Source organism: Antedon mediterranea, chromosome 1, assembly GCF_964355755.1.
Source record: "Antedon mediterranea chromosome 1, ecAntMedi1.1, whole genome shotgun sequence".
NCBI lineage: Eukaryota > Metazoa > Echinodermata > Crinoidea > Comatulida > Antedonidae > Antedon > Antedon mediterranea.
Genome location: NC_092670.1, coordinates 11971871 through 11994749, shown reverse-complemented (window position 1 = coordinate 11994749; position 22879 = coordinate 11971871). Strand labels below are relative to the sequence as shown.

General features: G+C 32.1%; 2 protein-coding genes and 1 long non-coding RNA gene across 3 annotated transcripts; 2 read left to right on the top strand and 1 right to left on the bottom strand.

Moving 5' to 3' along the window:
* The first annotated feature begins 2068 nt into the window (after positions 1–2068).
* On the top strand, positions 2069–6908 carry LOC140046609 (pyrroline-5-carboxylate reductase 1, mitochondrial-like). Its single transcript, XM_072091306.1, has 6 exons — positions 2069–2262; positions 3022–3086; positions 4063–4242; positions 4620–4832; positions 5207–5299; positions 5593–6908. The coding sequence occupies exons 1-6, from the start codon at positions 2196–2198 to the stop codon at positions 5782–5784; spliced, it is 810 nt and encodes a 269-aa protein (XP_071947407.1). The 5' UTR covers positions 2069–2195; the 3' UTR covers positions 5785–6908.
* Positions 6909–10489: 3581 nt separating this feature from the next.
* On the top strand, positions 10490–22282 carry LOC140056559 (epidermal retinol dehydrogenase 2-like). The gene is made up of 5 exons (XM_072101972.1): positions 10490–10572; positions 11847–12349; positions 19924–20168; positions 20654–20779; positions 21025–22282. Exons 2-5 carry the CDS (start codon positions 11882–11884, stop codon positions 21116–21118), a joined length of 933 nt encoding a protein of 310 aa, XP_071958073.1. The 5' UTR covers positions 10490–10572; positions 11847–11881; the 3' UTR covers positions 21119–22282.
* On the bottom strand, positions 13739–17578 carry LOC140056566 (uncharacterized). Its single transcript, XR_011846778.1, has 3 exons — positions 17219–17578; positions 16541–16679; positions 13739–14989 (listed from the first exon to the last, which is right to left on the bottom strand). It is a non-coding gene; the product is annotated as an uncharacterized lncRNA (long non-coding RNA).
* Positions 22283–22879: the final 597 nt, after the last annotated feature.

Sequence of the window (22879 nt, the reverse complement as noted above, 5' to 3'; positions counted from 1 at the left end):
GATTAAAAACACTCAATCCATTGCGTGTTTTAATCGATTATTTCTTGTTTTAACCGATTATTGCGGAGCAGTTTTGAGCTGCAACACAAATAGCGATTATTGACCTCACTTTGACCTCTAGAGTATGACAAACTTATTCACGTCACAAAGCATGCTGTTTATTTGCGCAATATCGACGGCGATCAGCAAAACCACTATCGCGATGTAGACCGAATAACAATCAAATGTTAAACATTTGATTTTTATTATTTTGTGGGGAAGAATTATACCGAGAGACTCCAGGATTCTGTGTTACAAGTACACCCGTTACATACCACCAGTCCATGCTAACGATGTTTTACATGTCATTTTTTAGGCCTGTTTGTTGACTTGTTTCGGTAGAAATATATAGCATAGGAGGCCTAGGCCTAGCAGGCCGAAGGTAGAACCAACGAACGGCGAAACGAACTTTTTTCGCCGACGTGTCCTTATTAATATAACATCATTATTCTGTTGTATGTGGTACGGTAGTAGGCCTAGATGTTTATTTTACAAATAATATAGCTTTACGTAAGAGTAATTTTTAATCCTACATGTGAGAGTTTTAGGCAGCGATAGGAATTAGGATGTAAACAAACCAACTCTCATCGGCCTTTCATAACTTGAACTGCGCTGTGGGAGAATGATGACGTGATTTTAAAAACCGATTACCTGAATAACCGATTAAAGTCGTAGCAATTTTCAATTGCAACGCGATTATTTTTGTGGTTTGCGGTGACTGGAAAAAATCGATTATTTTCATTTTTTCAGCAGAAACAGACCCTTAAATTGGTAATAAAAGAGTTGTTTTTTAAAAATTAAAATTAAACTATAGAATTATCTTCATGTTAAAATAAAACTGTCTGTATCTCTACTTTTTTTTTATCTGTAGAATGCTACCTATTAGCCATTGAAATTAAACAAACATAACTTTTTGTTATGCTCAATATTTTATCTCTTTCTTTTTTTACTTATTTTATTGTTTATTGTTTTAGGCCTATATTTCTTTTCATGTATTATACAACTATAAATCGATTCTGTGCTGTTGATGATGATGAAAATAAATCATGTATTTAATTGTAAATGAAAGTGCAAATATTGAATTAATAGCACGTTGGACGGATCATAATTAAAAATAAATAGTTCTATGATACGGAATAATGCCATTTTTTAATTGGTGTTTTTCAGAATGGTTGTTGGTCTTGACGCACACATGTTGTGCAACATGTGCCATGCGCCACCACACCACACCAGCTGTTTTATTAAAAACGTATTGTCTCCCAAAAAAAGACTTTTAATAGGCATCGAAGTTAATCACTTCCGTCGAAAAAAAAAACGTTTTCACTAGGGGCCGGCCGCCTATAAAGACAAAATAATCTACCAAATATACAAGAACCGAAACATTTTTTTGTTAATGGTAAATAGTATTTTTTTTTATCCAATAGTTGGTAAAAGTGAAATAACTATTATGTGATATTAAAATGGCATATTCAACAAAAAACATTTAAAAACATTTTTTTCAGGACAAATGTATCTTTATCTTTTTATTGAACATTCGTCCTCAGGCCGCCTGCCTACTATTAAAGCATATTTTAAAAAGGTGTTACTAATTCAATCAAATCTAGAATAAACTAATGTACAGTAAACATTACAATAATGAAACAAAAAATAATAAAGTAGGCTACATGGCATAATGGCATAATCGAAAAAAAACGCCTTTTTAGTTAAAATATTTGCGTTTATATCTAACGCACTGCACACGCATTTACAAACGTGGAGATCATCAATATAAACCTTGCTATTTACACGTCCATCTTAATGTTTTGTCAAGTCGGATAGTTTAGTATTTTGTCTATAAATCTATAATAATATATTGAGCCAGTACATTATTGTAGATTTAAAAATGAAAATATCATTTTTTTTTAAAATTGATACACTGGACACGCGTAATACAGAATAATTTTATGCAATGCTTATTTTATTTATTTACGGCCGCCGTGTATATAGTACATTTCAGTGACGCGTTTCGACCGATCTGATGATGCAACGTTGCAAGTGCTGAGTCTCCATGTGTGCGGTCGTGGTTACTTCAGAACCAAAACAAACAATATGTTTTCATCGTAAATGACATATTTAACAAGTTTGTTTTTTAGTTGAAAGTTAATCATCTAGTCAACATGAGTCTTGGATTTCTTGGAGCTGGGAGGATTGCTCAGGCACTAGCTAAAGGATTCATATCTGCTGGTAAGTTCCGACCATTCCGATTTCTTCAAAAACTCGCGGTTGAGATCCAGCTTCGTTTAGGTTTTGGCATGATATCTCACGGTCCAGAAAGTTCATGCTTAAATAAATTATTCTTAGCCTGGGCCTAGGTAATCACTGGAAAGAACATTTATGAGGAAGTTTATAGTTAGCCAAAGTTATGTATTGGTTTTAGAAGACAAATCAATTAAATAGGCTTACAGCACATTACAAAATAATTGTCAACATTGTCGTGTTTTTGTGCCATTTGTGGACGTGGCAGATGAAAGGAAATGATGACATTCCCAGGTCTCAAAATAAGCGCCTCTTATTTTAGTTGAAATAATATTTGTGTCATATTTCCAATATTTAATGTTTTGAAATAAGTGTCAAACTAAAATTATAGGCCTAGTAGTATTTTCTTCATCCCATCCCAGTGAAAGTATGTACTGTATTCATAGAGATTTGATTTTCATATGATTTTTAAAGATTTTGTATTCTGTGCAAAGGGTTAATAATAATTAATTAATAACTATGAATTGAATGTGAATTTTCAAGTGAGTTTACATCATCTGATTTTTAAATGAGTGATAAAATAATTTTTTTATTATATTTACTGAGCCCCCTTTTTTGAAAAATAAAATTATTTTAGGCGTATTGTACATCATACAACACCTTCAACAAATATTTAATTTTTAAACTTACTAAAGCACCACGAAAAAATGTATCAATTTGTTTAATTTATTTACTTTTTACGTTTAGGTGTAATGCCTGCAGAAAGAATGATGGCCAGTGCTCCAACAGAAAGAGATTTGCTAGAAGTGAAGGTAAAACTACTTTGATCACTCGACTCTTAACTAGGCCTACAATATAAAAATATACTGCAGCACCAGCACCTGCAATATTTGCACATGGTTACACTAAAGTACACAGACGTGTTTAAACAATAAACATTTAGTTATACAAGACAAATTAGTTATTTTTTGGAATCAATTACAATTTGATATTTCCCTGGCAATTTAATAATACTGTACTGACTGTATAGTAAAATGCTCTTGTAGCACCCTATGGCATGTATTAACCATATTTTGGGGATTCTTAATCTATCTGCCTATGCTCACTTTTTTTAAAACACAACATATGTTTATTGATCCAAAATGATTGGATCCCATACTGACTGCCATGACTGATGATTGAACAAACCTGATTCAAAAGTTGATTAAAACTATTATACATGGATCCTTACGTTGTAAAGATTAATTTATGAATTTTATATAATTTATAATTATTACAATTTGTAATACTACTGTGCATTTAATTACTGTAAAATGTTAATTTTAATAATTTTGCATCATATTGCCTTATTTGAATGTGAACATAATGATGACTTAAACATATTGCACATACTGTATTAAAGTATTAGTACTAAATTTTTTTTAAATGTAGAAATATTCTGAAAAACCACTGGCCATTAATTTTCTTCCAACATATTTCTGATTATGGTGACCATTTTTAATTATTCTTTTTAAAAATTTAGTCTTTTATTATTATAATATTATAAAATCAATGAATTTTAAAATTATTTATTATATTATAATTTATGGAGATTACTTTAGAAATTAATCCATTGCATTTATTTTTAGCTTTTTAATATACAGTATTTCTCTCCTGTTAATTACTCCAGTCTTATTATAATTTTAAATTTAAGTTTGAATGCAAAATGTATACATTTTGTTTACACACTTTGATTTTAAAGTTAAATTCAATTATACAAATATTATTTAAATTTTTATGAAATATTAGAAAATTGGGCTTGGAATTACTCATGAAAACAAAGAAGTGATGCATTCGTCGGACATCATCTTTTTAGCCGTGAAGCCTGGTGTCGTTTCTAAGGTGTTGACCGAGATCGCTCCATGGGTTAATAGTGACCACTTGGTTGTGTCTTTAGCGGCTGGCATTACGGTAGACTTCATTGAGAAAGTAAGAATATCAGCATTTTGTTAACTTTTTTTACTACAGTAGTCCATAGAAGTAATGATCCAACGATGATGCATTAAATATGTTTTTTTAATTTTTATTGTTCTGTTGACATTGTTTCCGAACTTATATCAAATGTTTTTGAACTTATATCAAATGTTTTTGAACTTATATCAAATGTTTCCGAACTTATACCAAATGTTTCTGAATTTATATCAAATGTTTCCGAACTTATATCAACTGTTTCTGAACTTATATCAAATGTTTCCAAACTTATTTATATCAAATGTTTCCAAACTCATTTATATCATATGTTTCCAAACTTATACCAATCTTTAAAGTGAAAAAACCGAAACAAATATTAAATTTGTTTGTATTAGAAACTTCCTTCAACAACCAAAGTAATTCGAGCAATGCCCAACACCCCCTGCCTAGTAGGCGCAGGGGCAACCATGTTCAGTTGTGGGACCAATGTTCAGGACCGAGACCGAGCCATCGTCAACACCTTTTTCTCCAGCCTAGGATACTGTGCTGAAGGAGATGAAAGCCTTATTGATGCCTGCATGGCCATTAGTGGAAGTGGCCCAGCATTTGTAAGTATTTATTATCGATGATCAGAGATGAAGGTTGTGATTTGATTAAAACAGATATTTCTTTTATTGAGTGAATTCCAAACGCCTTCTTTAGTATAGTCTCAATTGGTCAAATTAACCAAGTGACCATATAAAATTGACAGCAAGTGTCCAATCCTAACATTAAATTAACCACACCCTACAGTTAATTTTACTAACCACACCCTAAAATTAATTTTACTGACCACACCCTACGATTAATTTTACTGACCACACCCTACAGTTAATTTTACTGACAACTGCTGTTGCAATAGAAAGGTAAAGGTCAATGACATTTTGAATTTTATCCAAATGTGAACATGGATTGTATTCTTACTGTCATTTTTTTCCTGTAGGCATTCACTGCTATTGATGGTTTAGCCGATGGTGGCGTCAAGATGGGTTTGCCGCGGTCGTTAGCCATTACACTGGCAGCACAAACATTGCTTGTAAGTTACCTCATAGTCCATGTAAATAATTTTATAAATGAAGAAGTATTTTATATGAATAGAGTATTTCTATACTATAGAAATGTGTTGTTTGTATAGGAGGGCTTTTTTTATTTCTGTATAATTATAATTATAATAAAAATTCTGAAATAAAAGATATTGATTTTATTACTCGCACCATGTGTCTGACTAGACTACATTGTTTTTAAATATGTTATAATTTGTCCATTTATGGTCATCACGACTAATTTATGATTAGATAAATGTCTAATTCTTTGATTCTCTTTTGACAGGGAGCAGCCAAGATGCTTCTGGAAACAAAGTGTCACCCATGCGAATTGAAGGATGACGTCTGCTCCCCAGCAGGAACCACGATAGAGTCCATCTACCAACTGGAGAAAGGCGGATTCCGCAAGTGCCTTATTGAGGCTGTAGAAGCCTCTTACAGAAGAGCCAAGGAAATACAAAGCATGCAACAGGGTTAAATATTTAACAACTTATCTAACAATAATATTTATTTTTTTAAGTTTATTTATTTCATATAACATTTGACAATCATTTTTAAAATTCTGAATATGTCCAACCAGTTACATTACCTATGGTGTCTTTTTGGTCTTGCAATTTTTCCGTCTGAAATAATTAAAAAATCTTGGAATAGTTTTCACGAATAATCTACTAATAGCCTAGAATAGACGGAAATGGTGAACCGGAATGACAACACTAAATATCGTCCGGCGAATTTTAAGCAAAAGTTAAGTTTAAAAAAGAAAAGGTGCATGTATGAAATGTAGAAAAACTTGTGTCAATGTTTTATTATGATGTATTCCCAATTCCATCATTCATAGACTATTGTTAACCATTTCCCTCCATTGTTTTCATGCAGAAAAACATTTTACAAACAAATACTCCATATTATACAAAACAATAACATTTACACTAGAGATAACCCTAAGTTTTCGCTTATCCAGTTTTAGATGGTTTGGGAGTTGAAAATTAATTTCAGCATGTCCAGAAAAACATTAGATCTGGTTCACCACATTTTTATATCATAAAATGTGCACTTTTTAAATTATGTATCATGTGATTATTGTTTAAAGTTTGCATGACAAAGTTTTCAGTTTAAAAATACTAAACACAATATATTTATATTTTAGAGGATTCCAAACAAAATGTTTTTCTTTACTGTTTATTTATGAAACAATCATCTTTAAATCAAAAACAATTTATGTTTTATATGTCTTTACTTTTCAGCAAGATATTTTTTAGTATTTCATGTATTTAAACGATGTCGTTTCTGGACTAACAATTTTTGTATAAATGTATTTTATCTTTCTTCAGGACAGTATTACAAAATAATGATAATAATAATAATAATCATCATTTTTTTTTTTTTTTTTTATAAAACTAGTAATTTTTGGAGGAAAAACTCAAAATTGTTATTATGTTTAAAGAGTTTACTAACTTCTAAATATTGTTATTATAAGTTATTTAAGGAATGTTATTTCATGTTTCATATTTTGGTCATCATGCCCAGTCATATGCGTTTGTCCAGCACAAAATAGATTTACCTGGGTTGCAATTGGGTGCAATAAATCTTTTATTAAAACAATTTTTTAGATTATTCTATATACAGTATAATTTGTTGTCTTGTATTTACTCCATGTGCTGGTAAAAAATAAGTTGGCAATTGAGGGCGCACTTTGCGCCACAAACTTCCAACCAAACAAAAAATCTAGGCCCTACACCTACAACGGTGTAGCAAAAGTTTACATACAACATCGTTTGCGTCCGTACCTTATTAAACTTTCTAAGTTCGTGGAGTCTTGTTCTTTAGGCCTACTTTCCGTCCATATCCTATAAGAAAGGGACACTTTTTATTGGTTATCCGCACTTGGCGGATAACCCCTTGTTATTGTCAGGATCTTTTTTTTTTTTTTTTTTCTTTTTTTTTTTTTTCTATATTCTTCTTTCTTTCCACGAATTTTGTTGCACGCATATCTCTAATTCTGGCTAACAAATGATTGTATAACTTTGTCATAAGATTGACGTATATCTGTAGATGTGCAAGAAACTTTGTTTTTTGATTTTCGAGTTGCGCAGCGTAAGTTACGCGCAATTTTATGAATTTCAATGATTGATCATAGATTAAAAACCAAAAGTCATTTTCTATTGAAACTTGGTGAAAATTTATATCATGCGCAAACTTTCCACGGATTAAAAATGGCATGTTTCAATAAAATTACGCGCGCACGCGCGTTCAAAATTTCAAAATGCGCTAAATCCATTTCTAATCAACTTTCTACGCGTTTCATGTCATTTTGAGCATTTCAAAAATTCCGACGCGTGGGCAATATTTTTACGCGCGCGTGCGCACGCAGCGCAAAAACATATTTGTTTTGCTTGATTTTTGTTTTTTCAGCCTTCTCTAGTAATTTTACCAACTTTCAAACAATTTCAACTTAAAATCACGTCATACGAGCACGTAAAATTAAACAATTTGCGCGCGTTTTTGAAAAAAAATTTCAAAATTGTGTCAAAATTATACCTTTTTTTGAACAGTCATAGATTTTAAACTACATGGTGAATTTTATTTTTTTTTACATATTCTGAAAGAAGATGAGTTTTAGATATAGAATCATGCATCGATTAAGCTAACCGGACATTGTGACGTCATCGTATGGCCACTCGAATATCAAATATAGGATTTTTGTCTCTTTCGTCATAGCTCAACATATTTAATAGAGCGCATCTCCACTTATCCGTATTTCATTTCCCTCCATTTCTCTATATTGTCTAGGTCAATCAATTATCTTTCGCATGATTCACAATTTTAAAAATTGTTATTACGTCATCATGTGAAAATTTAAGTCATATCAAGCGCAAACTTTCTATGGATTAAAAATTGCATGTTTCAAAGAAAGTTACGCGCGCACGCGCGTTTAAAATTTCAAAATGCAAAAAATCAACTTCTAATCAATTTTCTACGCGTTTCATATCATTTTGAGCATTTCAAAAATTCACAGGCTTGCGCAATTTTTTACGCGCGCGTGCGCACGTAGCGCAAAAACATCTTTTTTTTGCTTGATTTTTGTTTTTTCTGTCTTTTATAATATATTTACCAATTTTCAATCAATTTTGCCTTAAAATCTCGTCATACGAGCACGTAGAATTAAACAATTTGCGCGCAATTTTGATGAAAAAGTCCAAAAATTTGTCAAAATTATGCCTTTTTTTAAACAGTCATAGATTCTAAACTACGTGGTAAACTTTTTTATAATTACATATTCTGGTAGTAGATGAGTTGTAGATATCGAATCATGTATCAATATGGCTATCAGGACATTGTGACGTCATCGTATGGCCACTCGAATATAAAATATAGGATTTTTTTCTCTTTCGTATAGCTCATCACATTTAATAGAGCGCATCTCCACTTATCCGTATTCCATTGCCCTCCATTTCTTTATATTGTCTATGTCAATCAATTATCTTTCGATTGATTCACCATTTTTAAAATTTTTATGACGTCATCATGTCCAAAAGCGTCAATAACTTTGGTCACTTATTTTCACCTATTCTGCACTGTATGTAGTACGTATACAGTATATGTGTATACCGTATATACTTAGACGTGACACAAAATAGAGGGCGCACTAACATTTTTTTCAGTGGCATAATCGTTTTTCTGCACGCAATATTCTAACGTATGACGTGCACGTGGCTTTTGCGCTGCGGATAACCTAACTCGTCCGTAGTGACGAGTTCAAATCTAGTTTGAAATTGTACTTGGTGATAATGAAAACTCTTATGGCTAAAAATGTGTTTGGCAAACACAAACAAGCTACGAATATTTCATAACTCATGCCATCTAGATTCTTTTAAAAAGAAAATGTCTACACCGTCCGACGATTTGTGAACACATTTTAAAATGATACTATTTTTATTTTATTTTATTCAATTTCCAGGTAACATACAAAAATCATAAACAAGGTATGGCATCATTCAACAAACAGAACAAAAGTACTATCAGCACCTGCGGGTAACCAAAAGTGGATCAGTTCAAAAGAACTGCACTGTCGAGTGGCTTTCCCAATTAATAGTACGAAAAACTATATGTTCCCATGTACGTTTCTTTAACCATATTCCTGCTGATCCATGGGAGATACATGGATCATCGGGGAGTGACCCTCAAACTACGCTTCAAAGGTCGGCGTATAAAGGGTATTAATGTTACAATGTCATTACGTCAGCAACAACATTGTCACTGATACCATTTTGACATTAATAATCTGTGGACAGGTTTGCTTCAGATAACACATTTAAATGAAGTATGTGTAAAGTTCGACACACTCCACGCCAGTGAATTTTGGTGTCTGTATAAAATGTGAGTTCTCCAAACACATGCTTTCTCTTTGATGGGGGATCTCATTGATTGAGTGATCCCATTGATTAAAGGATTCCCGTGTTAGTGTCTGTCCTAACGATTTCAGTAATTTCACATTTCCATTTTCGAATCGCCTAACTGAACTTGCCTTTCAAACTATGACAGTAATGTGAACTTGAACCTGTACAATAATACTATCTCTGTTTACTTTCTCCCCTCTCGATCCATTATCCGACTTTGGAGTTGATTACTAATGTAATGTTTATTTAATGTCCTGCAACTAACTTTCGATAAAAAGAAATAATTACTGAGACATGTTTTCACAGAGCCTTCTGTGAAAACAAGGGAGAGTGAAATGTGCCGTACAGGCCTAATCTCTTCCCTTTTTGTGAAAGGTTGCTTGGTGGTAGTCGACGCTTGCTGCTGCTCCCCTCCAAACATGTAGGTCTACATCAAGTTAAGACAAATAATTACGATTTGATTGAGCTACCGGTTATTAAAGAATTCATTTTTAAGGCCTGCATTATTGTCATTCCGGAAACAAACATTAAATTTCGTTTAATAGCTATCAAGAACAATCACCAATTGGTTTGGATGCGCCATAATGTTATTTTTACAACTACTGTATCCAGTCACTTTATTAAAACAAGTACATTAATACAGTCTTCAGACACACAGAGACCTAGTTCGGATTGATGGGACAAATCGCGCTATTAATTCCAGGCCGCTGTGCTATTTATTTTCCCTTCGTTGAATTACAGTATTATATAATTCGGATTGGTGGGATTCGTCTAGCTAGCAGACCGATTAGGTCTCGTACATATGGGAGTACTCTTTCATTTGCTTTTGGTTGTGACGATAGCACCATCAATGAAGAACTCAATCATCGGTAAGTACAGTACCATCAATTTAAGTTTGTCATGTAATAATCAACTAATCGAAAATTAGCTACACATAACATATGAACTAGGTTGGCCTATTATAGATATGATTTGAAATTAGAATTATTATTGCTAGGCCTACAATTTTAGACACGGATTGTTTGCCGAAACTGCAGATTGCACAAAAATACAATCCATTTGCTCGCGTATATCCCGTCGTATTCGCTTTTTGTTTGTATCTTTTTGTTATATTATAGAAGGATTTAAATTTCCAAACACAAATAATAAGGTTAAGTTGTAAAATAATTCTTAGTTATAAACTCATTGGCATGTCGGTTCTCTGCCGATTTTGTAGCAAATGCATAATTCCGAATAGTATAGATAAGAATGATGAATGAAGGCTTATTTCTTTCTATTTCAAAATTATTGAGTTGAAAAACCGTTTTCTATTGTGAGACGTGCCCTGTTGACAATTATGAATTCCCTCCCTAGAGGAAATAGATTTAATTCAATTCAAAAGGTTAAAACGGAAACTATATTTTGACTGACCTGGAATAAGAAAACGTCCGTCAGTGTGCCCCATATGTTTCCATCTCTCTGGTTAATATTCATACATTCTATGAAGAATAAGTAACTGTAAGAGAAATGTATAGTTAACAAAATTAAGATTGTAGAAAGTAGGCCTGAAGTTTAAATAATCATGCTGCATGTTGCTTTCGTTTGTGTAGTGTATTGTAGCAATTATTTAAAGTAAAATACAACAAACATCTTTAGTCTGAGACCTTGAAACTGAAAAATTGGTTATGCATGACCAGAACAACTAAAGTTGGGCAACTACAAGTAGTCGGTCTGCACCCATATTGCACCCACTCCAATATAATAAAAGCAGTAGACATTTTATATATCTCTGCACTTTCTGACACCTGTCTATTTGACAGCTGTTTCCTTTTATTTCTATTATGTGAATAGGACTTCGTTCAACAGAGAAACATCCGATATAATAATGATCCGATTAATGGTATTCCAGATATGCTTTTCTAGGCATGGAGGCAGGCAGCGCGGGCCGCTATTCTGTATTTTTTAAATATTTTTTGTGTACACTTTTGGTTTGACTCATAATTTTATTATAGAATACATTCACACGATTCGAAAGCACTGATTTATGAGCATGCGTATATTTCCATCTATTTTTTAGAACTCGACCATTCTCTCCAAACATTTAAACTCATTCTACCATAGAATCATTTTTTGCTTGATTACGTTCTATTTGTTTTTTTCATAGGCCTATTTTAGAAAAGACATCCATAATACACGAACATGAACGTGCTAAGAGGTATCCTGGACCTCCTTGAAGGAATCTATGTCCACATAATGATATTAGTAGATACATTAATTGCCGCTGTGCTCTTTCTCATACCAAAGAAATCCAAAGATGTTGCTGGTGAGATTGTTCTGGTTACTGGTTCCGGGAGTGGAATCGGAAGACTTATGGCACTGGAGTTTGCTAAACGCGGAGCAACTCTAGTTCTGTTAGATATCAATGAATCTTCCATCAAAGATGTGGCCAAAGAGATTGAAGAGATTGGAGCAGACGCCTACTACTACAAGGTTGACCTTAGTAAAAGAGAAGACGTCTATAATGTCGCCGACAAAGTGAAAGAAGCAGTAGGTGATGTGGATATTCTGGTGAATAACGCTGGAGTGGTCACTGGAAAGAAGTTCATGGATTCGCCAGATAAAATGATCCAACTTACAATGGATGTTAATACTACGGCTCATTTTTGGGTAAGTTTTGGAGATTCATACAGTGTTATAAATTGTAACCTAACATACTTTCACTTCACCAAACTGGTGTACATTACACTGGTCAAGCTGTTAGAATTAGATACAAATTCCCAAGCCTTTATTAATTGAAATTGAAAACCAGGACACTTGACCAGTCTGATACACATGATTGCCAAGAAGTTGACCAGTTGCACATCACACTGGTCAAGCTGTTAAGATCAATTTTCAAGCTAAGGAGGAAACTAAAAGTTTTTAAACTTAACCAATATACACCTAAATAAACAATCATTTGAAACCTAATAAACTCTGTTTTGGAATATATACTGCAGTGAGTTTTCCACACTTGGGAATAGTGCTATATTTGGTACAAATATTTAATAGTGAGTCCCATGTGATATTTTCTAAAATTAAAGAAATATTTCGTCGTTCCTTATATATAATGTACCAGACAATGGTCGTGATGTATAACAGTAGGCGGGACAAACGATATTTTGAAGATTACGATACATAACTCTTGTCAGACTATGTTTTTTATAAATCTGATCATTTTGGAGGAAATATTAAAAAAATTACTACTATTATGAAAAAAGGTGTTTTGGTAAAAAAGTTTTATTTTGAATATCATTGCGGTGCATGCGTAGGCCTATTAATTATTACGTCTGTATGACTTTCGTACAGTAGATTTAGTTGCAGTTTCTTTTTTTAATGTAGTTAATGTAATGAAGTTCAAGACACTTTGATACAATGATGTTTTGTTATGGTCTGGCTCGATAATATAGGCATGTAATATACTAAAATTAGCCTTGGAATGATAAATATGGCATTGTGCCTGTGTACAGTAGTAACTATACTGTATAATAATGTCGTGGTAAAATACATTACTATATGGCTAACGGTATAAAAGTGTTTCAACTGTGAAAATGGATGGATTGAGAGAGTCACCCCGTAGTTATAGGACGTGTTTCGAATTTCATTAATATTGTAATACCATATGCTTTCTATTAATATCTTTGACAAACCTGACATGACATGACTTGACCCCTCTCGGTGTGAGGTGACACAAGAATGTAGAACAATCCTTTATTTTGAAGCGACTCGACTGAAGTTCGTAAGATACAGTATTTCCAATCGAATCGCTGTTTTTTGTTCTCTTACAATGTCCGCTTGCGTGATGGGTTCAAATATATTCGTGTATATTCTAAAATGTTGTAGGCCCTAAATTTATAACAACTTGAAAATTTTACTATTTCATAGTATTTATCATCATAATCATTATTATGGTTTACTTGATCGCATTTATTCAATTCGAAAAAGAAAATCTCGATTACAAATACCTAATTAATATTACATTAGAATATAATTGTACACTCCAAATAATTAATCTATATTATTTATTTATATAATTACTCCCCAGTGGGCAAAAATTGGTTGAATTAACGTTAATTCAACGTTATCTGCAAACGTTGAAATAACGTTGAAAAAGTGGTTGAAAATGAAAGTTTGCCTCAACGTAAATGTCAACGTTGAATCAACATAGAAATTATCAACGTTGAAACAACGTTAAAATAAGTAACGTTGAAATAACGTTGAAAAAATGGTTGAAAATGAAAGTTTGCCTCAACGTAAATGTCAACGTTGAATCAACATAGAAACTATCAACGTTGAAACAACGTTAAAATAAGTAACGTTGAAATAACGTTGAAAAAATGGTTGAAAATGAAAGTTTGCCTCAACTTAAATGTCAACGTTGAATCAACATAGAAATTATCAACGTTGAAACAACGTTAAAATAGGTAACGTTGAAATAACGTTGAAAAAATGGTTGAAAATGAAAGTTTGCCTCAACGTAAATGTCAACGTTGAATCAACATAGAAATTATCAACGTTGAAACAACGTTAAAATAGGTAACGTTGAAATAACGTTGAAAATGAAAGTTTGCCTCAACAAAAATGTCAACGTTGATTCAACATAGATTATCAACGTTGAAACAACGTAAAAATGTCTACGTTGAAATTATCAATGTTGATTCAATGTTGACATTATTAACGTTGAAACAACGTAATAATTAAGTTGAAATGAAAATTTTCATCAACGTAAATTTAAACATAGATTTAACGTTGAAATTTGATTTGTTGAATTACTATATCCAATTTGAATCAACGGTTTTAAAGTAGTTAGTAGTAAAGTTACTGTTACATCGCAGAATCCATCAATAGAGACATTTTATAAATACTGTATATCTTACTAATCTTTAATTTCTATAAAAACATAAAATAACATTTAATCAGGTGTTATCAAATCATCAGGCAAAATCCAAGCAACAATCAAATAATGTACATCCTCACTGACAGTTCTCAGGTACCAATGTTAAGTATAAAAAATATACTAATAACCAGTTTGTAATATGTTTGCCAACTAACATGATTGAATAACTATAAATATTGGCTGATTACAGTAAAACACAATAAATACAACACACGTCACAGGTGCCTTGTGCTAATGTTGCAGAAGTCCAAATGATGGTAATAACACAATACTGTAATTGCATTGTTCCGATTAGTCAATAAACAGTTGCCTCGATTCCTGTGTTGACATTGTCCTATGCTTTCCAAAAGTGTGGCAATATTATTTTTCCAAACCTGAAACAAATTCAATCAAGTTACTGTAGTTTTAAACAAAAATAATACAGTAAAAAATTAATTGTTGAAAGATTTATTGTCCCCAAAAAACATGAACAATGAAGATTAATACAATCATACTTCGAATACCTTGCCATTTTGCAATTTTAACAATTTAGATATTCACTTGCCGTAGAAAATAAACAAAAACAATAAAGATTTCACTTAACAAAAATACAAAATAAACAGTACATTTAACCAAAAACCAATTGTTTGTTTAAATTGTCCACCTTTTAAGGTACAAATGCATTTTTTAAAATCTAATTTTTGGTCAAAGTGAACAACTCTATAGTGACGGCATATTCAACAAAACATTTAAAAAAAAATTGTTCAGTTCAATTATATCTTTAACACATTGTTCAAAAATCATACTGTACATAAACAAAAATTCAATTCAGAACATCATTTCACACTTACTCGTAAACTATGCAATCAATTCAATTTATGTAAATAATATTGCAACACTGTATTAATATTTACGCCGTGGTTAGGATTCCGGCAACGAAACTCAACTGCCCAGCGTTAGGGAATCCTACACGCTATTTCGCATGCCCAGAGCGAGGTATTCGGCGACTCTATTTTTGTCTACAACAGACCAAAGCGTGGTTCCCACTAGCGACGCAACACAAGGACGTAACGCAACGCAAGTAAATTGACCAATCACAAGCGATGGCTTATTCGCTTGTGATTGCTAACTGTCTATAACTTCGCTTGTCATTGGTTAAAACGCTTGCGTTGCGTTTACGTCCTTGCGTTACGTTCTAGTGGGAACCAAGCTTTACAGCGATGGATCATTTTAATAGCTGCGCCACGGCGAACTAGCGGCCTACATGCCTACTAATACTAGTAGGCCTACCAGCTAGATGTGACCATTGGGCCTATTTATTTCGTAATTAAATTTGCTTCATTCATATATAAACTTTATATATTTATGAATTATAATTGCATGACTAGTTTTAATTTTTATGATTTTTCAAGTACAAAATAAAAGATTTCATATAACGCATTTATACTGTACATAACATCATGCAATCGTATACAAGTTGATTTGTTGACAGCAGCCGCCGTGCGGATGTGAAAAAATAAAACAGACCTATTCGGGAGAAGTCGGTGTCGCAACGCTACGCTATTCATTTTCGTACATTTCTTGAAATATGCAAGCTGATTCTTATCAATATCATAATAATTATTTTAACGCGTGGCATAATTATTAATTCATGTATGGCCTAGGCCAAGTTTCATCCATCGCTCTCTCCCCCGCGCGACGACTAACTAGGCCACAGCAAAGATATCTTTGGCTACACAGTACATCCCTAGTTAACACTCCGACTCTCGGGTAATGTGGTGCGCGGTCTGTGGCACTAGTGCAAGCTATAATTACTTCGCTCTGGGCATGCGCAATAGCGTGTCGGATTCCCTAACGATGGGAAGTTGAGTTGCGGTGCCGGAATCCTAACCACGGCGTAATATTTATTCAATTCAATATTAAAGTTAAGAACTATAAATACCAACCTTTTGTATATAAAAATATTGATCATCCATTAGATTTTTCTCGTTTGATTCACATAGAAAAGATTATAGGCCTACATGTACTTCATTATTTTGTACTCTAGCTAGGCATAGGCCTAAGGGCCTTAGCTAGGCCTACAATCTGAAATAAAGAAAGCGAGTAAGTTTAACAAATAGCCGTCCTAGGCTAGGCAAGCAACATGTGTTTGTATACTATTAACACTAATAATAGCATTAGCAGCTACTGTAGACAGCCTAGCAGAAAGCTAGCTAGGCTAGGCCAACTAATTAAATATTATAATGTTATATTTATGTATACTTTTGGATAAATAAAGAAAGTATTATTGAACTAAAAGGCCTAGCCTAGGCCTAATACATACCATTTTATAACCATAAAGTACAGAACTGTAGTTATCCTTGGCAAGGCAAATGTTTGCACTTGACATGCATAATACTAAATGCTTCCACTAGGCCTAGTGAGTGAATTCAGTTCATCAGTTTGGCAGCCTGCCTAGCCTACTAGCCTAGCCTATATAGGCCTAGGCCTAGCCTACCAGGCTATAGCCTAGCTATGCATGTGTGGCCTAGACTAGAGGCTAGCTATTGTTTGATAAGGGTAAAATAGTCAAGCTCAAAGCTTATAAATTAGTAGATTACAAATAAAAAAGATTGTTTTCCTACCTCAAAACATACTTATTTGACAATTTCAATGATGAGCCTTTTTTTTCTACACACCACTACTACTGTAGGCCTAGCCTATGTCGAAGTAACTGAAATTACTGACACCAGTTTCAAAATTTTATCAAAACGAAACTAACCAATGACAAGCACGTATCTTATGAAATTTGATCTTGCATGAAAGGATCATTCAATTTTCAACAACTTCTTAGAACATTTTTGTATTATACAGAGACAATTTGCCAATCTAAAATTCCTAAATAACCAATAATCATTTGTTTTACAATAAAGGATGATAAAATAAACCGCCAACTGAAATCTAATGTTAATTTAACGTTGAAACATCAATGGCAATGCACTTAAACAATTATTTAATATTAAACGTTAAAAACATGTCATTTTAACCAAAGTATTAAATAGAATTTATCTTTAATTTAACGTTTAATTAACATTGAAAAAAAAAATAATAATTGTTTGAAAAAACAACATAATTTCAAGAGTTTTTCAACGTTGAAAACATGTCATTTGAAAATGACAACTGGATTTCAACGTTAAAATAACGTTGGAATAACATTGAAAAACAAAAATAATAACTGTTTGAAAAAAATTACTAGTTAGAAATACAATGTTATTTCAACGTTGGATCAACATTGATAAATTAACGTAAATTACTAGTTAGAAAGACAATGTTATTTCAACGTTGGATCAACATTGATAAATTAACGTAAATTTCTAGTTAAAAATACAATGTTATTGCAACGTTGGATCAACATTGATAAATTAATGTAAATTTCTTGTTAAAAATACAATGTTATTTCAACGTTGGATCAACATTGATAAATTAACGTAAATTTCTAGATATAAAGACAATGTTATTTCAACGTTGTATCAACATTGATAAATTAACGTAAATTACTAGTTAGAAAGACAATGTTATTTCAACGTTGGATCAACATTAATAAATTAACGTAAATTTCTAGTTAAAAATACAATGTTATTTCAACGTTGGATCAACATTAATAAATTCACGTAAATTTCTAGTTAAAAATACAATGTTATTTCAACGTTGGATCAACATTGATAAATTAACGTAAATTATTAATTAAAAATACAATGTTATTTCAAGGTTGGATCAACATTGATAAATTAACGTAAATTACTAGTTAAAATACAATGTTATTTCAACGTTGGATCAACATTGATAAATTAACGTAAATTTCTAGTTAAAAATACTATGTGATTTTAACGTTGGATCAACATTGATAAATTAACGTAAATTACTAGTTAAAAATACAATGTTATTTCAACGTTGGATCAACATTGATAAATTAACGTAAATTTCTAGTTAAAAATACTATGTGATTTTAACGTTGGATCAACATTGATAAATTAACGTAAATTACTAGTTAGAAAGACAATGTTATTTCAACGTTGGATCAACAATGATAAATTAACTTAAATTACTAGTTAAAAAGACAATGTTATTTCAACGTTGGATTAACATTCATAAAGTAACGTAAATTTCTAGTTAAAAATACAATGTTATTTCAACGTTGGATCAACATTAATAAATTAACGTAAATTTCTAGTTTAAAATACATTGTTATTTCAACGTTGGATCAACATTGATAAATTAACGTAAATTACTAGTTAAAAATACAATGTTATTTCAACGTTGGATCAACATTGATAAATTAACGTAAATTACTAGTTAAAAATACAATGTTTTTTCAACTTTGGATCAACATTGATAAATTAACGTAAATTTCGAGTTAAAAATACAATGTGATTTTAACGTTGGATCAACATTGATAAATTAACGTAAATTTCTAGTTAAAAATACAATGTTATTTCAACGTTGGATCAACATTGACAAATTAACGTAAATTACTAGTTAGAAAGACAATGTTATTTCAACGTTAAATCAACATTGATAAATTAACGTAAATTACTAGTTAGAAGGACAATGTTATTTTAACGTTGGATCAACATTGATAAATTAACGTAAATTTCTAGTTAAAAATACAATGTTATTTCAACGTTGAATCAACATTTATAAATTAACGTAAAACATTTGTTTTAAAAACAATGTTATTTCAACGTTGGATCAACATTGATAAATTAACGTAAAACATTTGTTAGAAAGACAATGTTATTTCAACGTTAAACCAACATTTATTAATTAACATAAATTACTAGTTAAAAAGAAAATGTTATTTCAACGTTGATTCAATGTTTATTACTAAACGTAAAAAAAATAGTTAGGGAAAAAATGTTATTTCAACGTTGATTCAACATTTGAAAAACGCTGACAACATGATTTCAACAAATAAACTATATTTCAACGTTGATTCAACGTTGAAATTATGTTCTGTGCCCACTGGGTCTGGCCGAGACCATATATTTTAATGCATTAAAAATGTCTCCTCATTGACATTCCAACTGCCATACAAAAGCATTGAGCCAATTGACAAAAATATTTACACCAATTTTATATCATAAACTTGGAAACAAATTGATATAGTTTTAAGGAAGATAACCTTCGCTTGTATATAGATAGTGTATAATGATAGAGTAACGAAATAAGGTAAGTAGCTCGTAGTCACACTAAATGATTTTAATGTGTTCCGATGGTTGCATACTTTTTAATTTGATCTATGACGCAAAGTGTTTTTACCTAACTTAACTGATATATTTGTTTCTTTTAGACAATTAAATCATTTTTACCAAGTATGATAGAACGAAACCATGGCCATATTGTAACAATCGCCAGCTCTGCCGGACTTTTTGGCACGAAAGGACTGATCGACTACTGCGCAAGTAAATTTGCTGCCGTGGGTTTAGACGAGTCTTTACGCTTTGAACTGATGTTTATGGGCCTCAGGGGCGTTCACACAACTGTCGTCTGTCCATTCTTCATTAACACTGGAATGTTTGACGGGGTTAAAACAAGGTATACGAGTCTGTTATGACATGCAAATCATAATTCCCCTACAGTAAAATTCCTCTTTAAACTTAGTTTACCAGCCTAGTATTTCAACGTGATGAATACACTTTCGCACAGGCAACACTAGTTCAGTCTTACACACAACTATATATTCGTGTATAAGCATAATTCACTGATCTTGTGTCGGATCAGAATACTGTACAACACAAGAGCACCATCATGTAACAGGTGGAGATTTTAGCCCTTAAAACTGTAAAAAACTATAAAAATATTTAAAAAAAACGTTTTAGAATGTTTAAATAAGCTTTCAGCACTAAGAGAAACAACAAATCGATATTGAAACGTCACAACAGTATGTAAAAAATCTCGAGTTGTCTATCTTCAATATGGGCCAAAATATTCAATAGCCCGCCCTCTCTCGATCTGTGCATTTTACAAGTTTATTTCCTTCTTGAATGCCTGATTTATCTTATTTTTCTCTGTCATTATAGGTTTCCAAGTATTATGCCGATCGTAGAACCAGAGGTTGCAGTGAATAAGATCATGAGAGGTATTCTGACGAACGAGAAGAATGTTTACATTCCTGCTGTTATTAGACTTTTGGTGAAGTTGAGAGAGTAAGTACGCCAGTTGTTGGGTATACATAAGCCATTTTCCCTTCAAATCTTACGCTAGGAGTGCGGGGAGATAATTAGGCCTACAACGTGTATTATTATCATGTTCACGATCACTATTATAACATTATTGACGTCATTGGGTGTTGTTACGTCATAGATCGTCATTCTAAATCATAACTGTATTGTATGCCTACGGTATCTTCTAGTCAGGTTAATAATAAATTCTGTTTTGTTTTTTCTTTTAGCCTTTTACCAGATACTGCTAAGAGTCGTATGTTTCGGTTCTATGGCACCGATGCCTGCATGGACCATTTCACTGGCCGAACCAAGAAAGATTAACAACTTCTTGTCTATCGGTCTTCTCACATCCCCTAGTTTGATGGTTAAGTGCATAGATAAAATAAACAGGGTAAATAAATCAAGGCTTAGTCTACTTAAATGTGTTTTGAATTGGTCAAAGCTTACATGCGACTTTAACCAGTAACAAGTGTGACGAATGTTTGGAATAAGATTATTCTTAAAAGTAGACCTACTATTGTACGTTATTGGTTCAAGAAAAAAATCTGAAATACCATTTTTCACTTTCCTCTAGAGAATGGTACCGGAAATATGTCACAATGAGTTAACACCGCGAATATTTCATTTATGTAGTGTTGAAAACCGGTATTGTTTTACTGCTCAAATTGTAATAAAAACAAAAACCTTGACAGACCCACAAAAACGATAATAAGATTGCTAAACAGTTTTTTTGGTAGAGTGTAGCGAAGGACCAATACCAAAGGACCGGATTTTGAAAATAAGGTGGAAATATTTACCTTGTTCTGATGTGATAGTTTGTCCTACGCGCCAATTGCTTATTTTTATAATGTTATTTTGAATTAAAGTGTGTCTTACTCAGTTTAAATAGTGATGTAACTTCTCATTGCTTGTTTTATGGAAAACGTAACTTGTACATGCAACTGGCATTGATCATGTATTACTTAATACAGGTTATGTAGAGGCAATTAAGATGTCGCCCTCTAAAAGAGTAAATAACGGCATGATAAGCCAACTGCAAAGAGTAGTCACTTTTTATCTGTTCTGTAAGATAAGAATTAAATTTATTTTGTCAGCATCTAGAGTCCCTAATGATAAACTTCGGCTGGATGAACCACCATCATAAAATATTGCTAAAATAAACATTGTTTATAATGTATATTAAATACGGAAACACTTTTCCAAATGCATGTAGGCCTACTACTGTATTGATAGAGGTACTATAGTTTAAAAGCACGATTGTAACTAGCAAGTATTTTCTAACAGCATTTTCCATTGTCATTCATTCAACTATGTATTGCAAGAAATACAAGAAAATATATGAGAAACACGATTACAAAAAAATGAGAGTGAAAGGGGTAAGATTATATAAATGAAAGTACAAGTTTTTTAAAGAACTTTCAGACAGTTATAACGAATTTGGCCAGGATAGCCCCAGAAAACCCCTATTAAACCGGTTTAATAATTATAATAAAAAAAATAATAAACATTTTAAAAAATGGAATTAATTTTTTTTTTATTTTTATTTTTTTAAATGTTGTTGACAGACGGCCATGGTTATCTCAGTGGACGGGAGTCGACGACAAACCTATCTTGTTTGGGTTTATTTATTATTTTACTATACAAATTTTAAAACTTTTCACTGATAAAACATATTTTGTCCTCTAACATCCACATGTTAGGTGTTTGATCCACCTCACAATTAAGAGTAACCACACTATCAAACTATATGTGACAACAAAAATGTGATGTGCCCATATATGAAAATGTCATATCACTATCATATTTGTGCATATCACTACCACATTTGGACACATCGTACTTTTTTTTGTCAAACTAGTTAGAGTCGGTACCGGTACGTGCCCTAAAGGTATAATGAGTGGGTTTCAAATTGGAGGACATTCTACAACCTACAAAGGCGTTTCTACTTTCTATAGAATTTGTCGTCATGCTAAATAAAAAATATACCTACGTTAGTCACTCTAGCAAGACAATGTACACGTCTATTGTTATTGAAATTATGTAAAGAAACCCTAATTGACAGAAGGAATTCGAGCGTAACGC